At 33.0% G+C, this 8254-nt stretch overlaps 1 protein-coding gene across 8 annotated transcripts in view; it reads left to right on the top strand.

Moving 5' to 3' along the window:
* LOC108747164 (protein TRC8 homolog) overlaps window positions 1-4833 on the top strand; it is a 5692-nt gene extending 859 nt beyond the window's left edge. For 2 of the 8 annotated variants that reach the window (XM_018484462.1, XM_018484459.1), the window contains 4 exons: window positions 799-886; window positions 1956-2254; window positions 2523-2890; window positions 3015-4833. In XM_018484462.1, the coding sequence (XP_018339964.1) occupies window positions 873-886; window positions 1956-2254; window positions 2523-2890; window positions 3015-4406 (2073 nt within the window). In that variant the 5' untranslated portion in view covers window positions 799-872 and the 3' untranslated portion in view covers window positions 4407-4833. The other 6 variants (XM_018484463.1, XM_018484458.1, XM_018484461.1 and 3 more) reach the window with 6 other exon arrangements.
* The last annotated feature ends 3421 nt before the right edge of the window (window positions 4834-8254 follow it).

Raw genomic sequence — 8254 nt, 5'->3', positions numbered from 1 at the left:
GCACGAAGAAACGTGAACATGGTGAGTATCGACCTCGAGCGTGTCTCGCGTCGATTCGAGTTATTCAGAGTCACTTATTGTGATCGTGCCGATTGTAGCGATCGCCGATCGCCAAGTCACGAAATGTGACCTGTGATCTGTGATTTGACTTCCCTCCTCGATCGTTGGCCGTCGGTAAGTTGTTTCGCTCTGTGTGTAGAACCGACTCTTCTCTCTCTCTCTCTCTCTCTCTCCCTCTCTCGATTATTCTCGACTTCTTCGGTGAAGCATGAAGTACGCTAAAGAGGCACGCTTATCCGCGATAATTTATAAATTAGACATAATCACCCAAACTATCCGAAATAGGAGTGCGAAGCAGTGAACACTCGTTGCTCGTTGCTTCTCATTATTTCGAGATTATTTCGATTTTCGAACGATATACAGAGGTTATGTTATCCGTTGGTGGTATTAACCTCGTTCATGTTTTCTTATTCGCTCTATTCGACCATTATCGTATTATAATATTCGGTCAACACGCGCCAACGATTTTCTTTCTATTCGTTTCAATGTAACGCGTCGCGTATTTATGTGACAAATGGAAACTTTATTGTGGTCCTGCTACACGATCAAGCAATGACATTGGACGCGTATATATTTATTAAACTATCTATATTAAATTTAACCAGCGGAAATCAAATTGATCTTTACGATATAAAATATGTGTATCCATTGGTTGAGATCTAGCAAAGTTTTGATTTTCGGTATTAGAGGTGATAATATAAAATCATTTATAAAATAAATTATATATGGATATTGCAGTAGACAAAGAGGCGGAGAAAAAGGATTAGAACGTGCGCCAAAAGGAAGAAGAGGGGAAGACCGAGGATACACGAATGAGAATTTATAGGTTTGTTTTCTGTTTCCTGCACACACTGGAATTCTCTTTCTTGCCTTTGACAAATATCAAACATATATACCTTTCTCACTTTAAGTTTCAAGAGTATATACTAGTTCAGCTGCAAAAAAACAGACCTTTGATCTATTTTCTGTTTCTGCACTAGACTGTTCTAGAACTCTCTCTCTCTCTCTCTCTCGCTCGCTCGCTCGCTCGCTTTAAACAAATATCAAATTGTGAAGACACATTCACAATCCGCGCGTTACAAAACATATATCTATCTCTTTAAGTTTCAAAAGTGTACATTAGTTCAGCCACAGAAAACAGACCTCTTATGTTATGATAGTGGTGATAAGATTTGATATGTATTTTTAAGTGAATTCCAATGACACATGAGATTAATTTTGTGCAATCTAAATTAATCAAGGATACAATTACTACTATCTTTTTGCTGTGCTGTGTGATATGTGTAATGTTTTGACAGATATTATAACCTAAAATTAATACATGTATCAAACACTAGATTTGCATTGCTGCAACAGACAAATTTTTAGTACAATTTTCAGTGCGATTCTGCATGTATTCATATATTTCACATACAAATTGATCAACTTGAAAGAAATTGATGGAAAGGCTTTGACAATTTTCTTTTTCTATTTTTTGTTTGAAGATATTTCTTTGTAGATTAATATAAGTAATATTAACTCTCTTATGGAGGGTTGGATACTATCCCCAGCTTCATTTGTTTTATGGAATCCAAGCGCTGTTCAACAGAGAAAGAAGTTTTATGATATATTATTTACTTCTGTCTATTCATTTTATTATATTGATTAGATGAAATAGCAACAAACAGCATTAAATTGAATCCAATCTTACTTTTCTAGCTATCTTGAAAATTTATTTTGATCTATTTTATCATAGGAGGGTTAATTATAATTATTACTTTATATATGTATGTATGTGTGTGTGGGTGCGGGTGTGGGTGTGTGTGTAAGTCTGGCCTTTGTATGATTCTATAACAGAATGCTACCATATTTAAAATCGAGGTATAAAAGTCTTCCTCAAATTTTTCCTTGAACAGCACTAGCAAGATGGATACTTCAATACGGGAAAGAATTCTCAGCTTTGCTGATGTTGTAATGAGGGTGCCACCTTTATTTATCATTGATGAATTACTAAGAATCGGCCTTGGTTTACCCAATGACAATATTGTACTGGAAAGTAATGAACATGGCTTTAAAACTACCAATTTATCAAGCATTGCTAGTTCCATTTCTACAGTTACAACAGACACGTTTCTAATGGATCAGCTTGATTTTACTCATCTTGCTTACAAGGCTTATCTGATAATCATGTTTAAATTTTTATGTTGTTGTATAGGTAAGTAATACACTTTGCTATACTTTTTACAATTTCAGTAAATTTTTTAAGGGAATCGTTTTTTTTTCCCAAAGAAAATATATATAGTCCCCTATAGTCAAGTTAATTTGCCAAGTTGTTTTTTGCATTTGAGATATATGTAAATCCTACCGTGATAAAAATTGCTATTTCATTGCAAAAACTAAAGAGCCTCTTTTAAAAAATCAATGAATTTTTTGTGGTATTGATTTGAATAAATAAGTTTATATAATATACCATTTTCTTTCAGGTTTTCTTGGAGCCTTATACACATTCATGTTATGTACTAGACATTTGATAATTGTATACTTATATTTAATATCTATAGGAGTAATATTTGTATCGTATTGGTCAAATGTTAGTGCAATGAAAGCAATCATAGCTTACATGAATGTCCATGAATCAACAACCAGCATACTTGACAATATATTATGTTTGAATCTATCGAACATTCTATACAATGGTCCGGGTTTTCTAATTATCCAGAATTATATATTGCAATGCCTACTAGCTAGCGTCTTTTGTTACATACATCTTGCCCCAAGGCATCCTATAGTTCAAAAGCTTCTTATGCTGAGCTTTATGTCACCATCCATCTTGGGTATCCATCCTTTACCGGTAAGTTTATCAAATATATCCGTTATTTTTTTTATTCTTAGTACAAAGAAGAGTTGAATTAGAAAAACAGCGAATATTAATATTTTTAGAAAATTTGAATTAAGTAAAAAAATTTGTTTCCTAGACGCAATATCTGTATCACGCACCAGTGTGCGCAACGTTAATCCCATTGGCTGTGTGTAAATTTGTCATCTGGTATAATGGCGTCTCCATGTTGAAAACAATCTACATAGGCTATCGACACGCACGCAACTTTATAATCAATTACGGTTTATCCGCTCTTGCGGAAACGGAATGGATGCGTTTGAACGTGCCGTGCGTACTTCGCACATTTTGGATGCTGCGTGTGGGAGAACAAGTCGTCCAAATCCTCGGGAATCACTATGGCGAGGAAACATTTAATTATTATGTCATGATCAGAACGCTGCTGGTAAATGGATGCGAGACGTTGACAGCTGTTCTTGGTATGACCAGCATAATCTCATTTATCTGCCACTATATCGGTTATTTCTTCCAATGGATATTATTGACGGAAGACGAAGATGAGAAGAGTATCGGCACGGTGTCCGCTATATTATTTTATATTCTTGCCCTACAAACCGGATTGACGAGTCTCGATAGAGAGAAACGTCTAGTACGATTATATCGTAATTTTTGCCTATTGTTCACGGCGATTTTACATTTTGTGCACAATATAGTGAATCCATTGTTGATGTCGCTCAGTGCTTCTCATAATCCGGCGTTACATAGACATTTACGGGCTTTGGCGGTCTGTGCTTTTCTAATATTCTTCCCGGTTTCGTTACTTGTATTCCTCTGGTCCCATTTCACCGTGAGTACATGGTTATTGGCTGTGTCGGTTTTTAGCATTGAGGTAATAGTCAAAGTACTCGTCTCGCTAGCAATTTATTCGTTGTTTCTAATCGACGCATACAGAAGTGAATTCTGGGAACAATTTGACGATTGCGTATACATAATAAGGTCATTTGGCAATACTGTGGAATTTGCTTTCGGTATTATATTGTTTTTTAACGGTTTCTGGATATTGATCTTCGAGTCTGGTGGAGCTATTCGTGCTATCATGATGTGTATACACGCTTACTTTAATATCTGGTGCGAAGCGAAGGCTGGATGGAGCGTTTTTATGAAACGCCGGACGGCTGTGAATAAGATTAATTCTTTACCGGAAGCAAAAGCCGAACAACTTGAACAGTTAGACGATGTTTGTGCGATTTGTTATCAAGAAATGCAAAGCGCCAAGATCACTCAATGCAATCATTATTTCCACGGTGTATGCTTGCGGAAATGGTTATACGTTCAAGACCGATGCCCTCTTTGCCACGACATACTGTATAAAGTTGAAAACGTCCAAAATAGAGACACAGCTTTTGTTGAAGAAAACGGCAGAAACGACGTTGAAGATGATGTAGTTGTGCAAACTAGGCAAAATTCGAATGTACAATCTCATCAGAATCATCATAGACAGTTGGCCGAGCATTCGGATGAAGGCAGGTGAAATGATGCGACTCTTCACGCGCATTTTGTGATATAATGATGTAGATAGACACTAATTTTTTTAATACTAACTTTGATCGCGAAACACCGAAACGTTCGTGGAATCTCGCTTGAAAATTTCGCTCGTTTGTATTATATATTACTCCAACTTGATTATCGGACAATATAGTTCTAAATCATATAAATTATTATGTAAGACTTAACTTGAGTCTTTCTTCCAATTTCTTGTAAAATCTTGTAAATAAGCAAATTGTAACAATTATTCTTACAACGGAAGTCATATAACTGTCCGATTTGATTCTCCGTGTGTTAAGCACAAAAATCTAAAAGACACGTATTTTTTTATACGTACGCTAACTCATGTTTAAGGAGTAAAACACCCCTTTGAAAAAAAACGATATTTCTATTTCGAGCCGAGTACTATCGGAAGTATAAACATTTTTTAAATAAAAATTGTACGATTTCAAAAATACTTCAATGTTGTGAAGAAACAAATTTTTTTTTAATTTTTGTGAACAGTTGTTAATATAAAAGTGATTTCAATAATCAATTCAGATCAATAATTTAAAAAACGTGATTATTGAAATCACTTATATTGTTTTGCATGTACATGAGCGAATACTTATATTTGGAATAATAATCGTCAAACAAAAAAATTTGTTTCTTCACATCATTGAAGTACTCTTAAAATCGTACAACTTTTGTTTAAATAATTTTTTTCCATCTTTTATACTTCCGACAGTATTCGGCTCGAAATTTAAATACCATTTTTTTTTTCAAAGGGATATTTTGCCCCTTAAACATGAGTTAGCGCACGTATAAAAAATATGTGTCTTAGATTTTTGTGTTTAACAACATATTTCACGGAAAATCAAATCGATGCCGGATACTTGTGACGTCCCTTGCTAGAAAAAGAAACAATTTTATGCGACGATTATTCCGTACGAAGAAAGTATTTGGCGTATATTGTAGTTTCAAAACTTTAGCTATTGTCGATTCAATAGATGTCCACTATTGAATGTATTTTTGGATCGTTATTATGCTACAATCGTATACAGCGTGATAATGATATACAAGCTTCCATGTATATGCCGTGTGCTTCCATTTCTTAATCATGATACATTGACATATTAGTTTTCTATCGAATTAAATGAAGGTTAGAGAAGGAGAAAACAGAAGAGAGGAAGAGGATAGGGGGAGGAAAAAGAGAGAGGGAAAAAGGGAAAGACTTATAAAAAATTTAATGACAGAGTCTAAAACTTTAATTTTACAACATAATATTTTATGATACTTGTGTCATAATTAGGCCGAAATAATGATTCGTTTCGTATATTCAAGTGCTGACAAATGTCATTGAATATACATAATCATAATGAAGAGCGAAGCGAATTAGTATTCTTTAAAACAAATTAATTAACAAAATGAGCTCTTTAGATAATAAAACAATCATTAATCAGAAATATCCGGGCGATTGAGAGCAATAATAAACACAAAAGTTTTGGTGCGTTTGATCTTCAATAATATATTTAAATTCTTACATAAAATAAATAATATATTTAAATTCTTACATAAAATATCGGTTGACAGTACGCTCTTAAATTTGGAATTAAGAGACTCTACTTGCTGCACTTTTTGATTTAATATATCACATGATGTACAATCAACATCACATGTAATTACTTCATCGCTGAAGATGGTTCGAATGTTGAGCTGAATCGTTAACGATCGATATTTTATGTAAGGATATTTGAATATATTATTGTGAAAATCAAACGCACAAAACTTCTGCGCTATTATTTCTTTCAATCGCCCGGATATCTGATTGATGATTGTTTTAGTACTCTTTAAACTTTCGAGAGTAAGTGATAGTTTTCATCTCTACTAAATCGATTGTAATTTATTGTAATTGGAAATAAAATTCTATTAGATTATTCTTCAGTTTAAAATAAAAATATTACTATGTAAACTAAAATCACAAGATGACTATTAATGTTTGAAAAATAAAAATGTAAGTACAATATGTCGTAATTAACTTGAATATATGCTCAAAATTTTGACACGGAAAATCGTTTCACTTAATCTTGTGTTCTGTATTAATTTATACTTGATGTAAATGTTTTGCAAATAATTTGCAGCTAATGATATATCGAATACATTATTTTCTAAAAGCAGGGATTAAGATATATTTTAGTTTGGTCATTTATTTATGTGAAAATGTATGGCAGATGAGACAACCTTAATCCACTCTATATAATGAAATTTTGTGTGTGTGTGTACACACACACACACGCGCGCGCGCGCGCGCGCGCACGCACACACATAACAAATGTATAATAATGTTGAAAGTGAAGGAACGTTAAAATATGACTTTCTTTCTCTAATTTTGTGATTGCGACTTTAATGAATTATAACTTGTTCTTATTCTATTCAATATTATATTATAAAATTTCTTTTTTTTTTTTCAATTGAATATATATAGATAATATTTTTCTATATATGATATCTATTATACATTATTATATACAAAGATCTCTTTTTATATATGAAAGATCAAAGAAAATTAAAATGTCCGATTTACCTTGTTACGTATTTAATTATTAATGACTTTTATATGATTCTTTATTAAGAGATTCGTACCAATTTATTAAGAGATTCTGTAAGTTTTATTTACGGCATGTTTAGAGTACATTGAATAAAATATTGTATTTTTAAAAATTTGATAAATTTTTTCAATCTTTACGAATCCTACGATCCTCAGTTATACTTTTCATCGAAAAATTAACGCTTTTCTATAAACTTTTATATTTCTTAGTAATTTCTAGCAGACAGAAAAGCAGACGAAAAAATAGCAATTTTATATTGAAAGCATTTTTTTTATGGTAGAAACTCATTCAGCGAATTCAACAGTTGAGTTAACGCTCGCTGTTATTGGTGTATTCTTTTAGATCATCCAATCAGAATTTTATATTTAGAAAAATACATCAATAGTAGCGAGCGCTCACTCAACTGTTGAGTCTGTTGAATCATCGTCATGTCAATCAGCGGTTGGAATACTGAATGCAACCAATGCAGTCGCTCTTGATCTTTATGATCTTTATGGTCTACAATGAGCAGTAGCAGTAGTGGACTAAGAAGTAGACATAGAAATCGACCAATCATAGTTGATAATATTCCTTACATTAACGTAGAGAGTAAACTGATTTTCTGACCAGCTTACTCAGTAAGTGTCTACAGCCTCTACTGCTACTGTTGCATTGTAGACGACGTTGTGTAGAAAATTATGCATCGTATGTACCTTGATGCGATCGGAGTAGCGACTGACGGTAAAGATACTGGGTCAAGGATAAATTATCATGTGACCTATGCGTATCCAGTTTAGACTCGTTATCTTCTCGCTAAATTCGTGGGAAAACATATGTTCTTGAAAATCGTAACATGTATTTTACACTATATATATAATAAACTGCAAAATTTTATCGTTATCCTTTTAATTAATATATGCTAGCTGAAAGAAAGCGAGAAAGAGAGGGAAAGAGACAGACAGTACATTTCCTATAATATGTCGAATGTGTAAAAATGATATTTGTGAAAACTAACATAAAATATATATGTCTTGTTTTGAAATTCTGAAATAAAAAATATATTTTGTTGTATAAGGAAAGAGAGGAATGTTTCTGATATACGATATAACGAATTTCTATGCATAATCGTCAATTGTATCTTTTAGATGTTATATATTAGCTTGGCTGTTTCACATTGGGCGCATGTAGAATCGCGTTGCTAATATTTTAAAACTATATATATGTGTGTATGCATGTGTGTGTGTGTGTGTGTGAGAGTGTGTGTGTG

This window comes from Trachymyrmex septentrionalis, unplaced genomic scaffold, assembly GCF_001594115.1.
Source record: "Trachymyrmex septentrionalis isolate Tsep2-gDNA-1 unplaced genomic scaffold, Tsep1.0 scaffold196, whole genome shotgun sequence".
Lineage (NCBI taxonomy): Eukaryota > Metazoa > Arthropoda > Insecta > Hymenoptera > Formicidae > Trachymyrmex > Trachymyrmex septentrionalis.
This window is presented reverse-complemented; position numbering and strand designations above follow the sequence as displayed.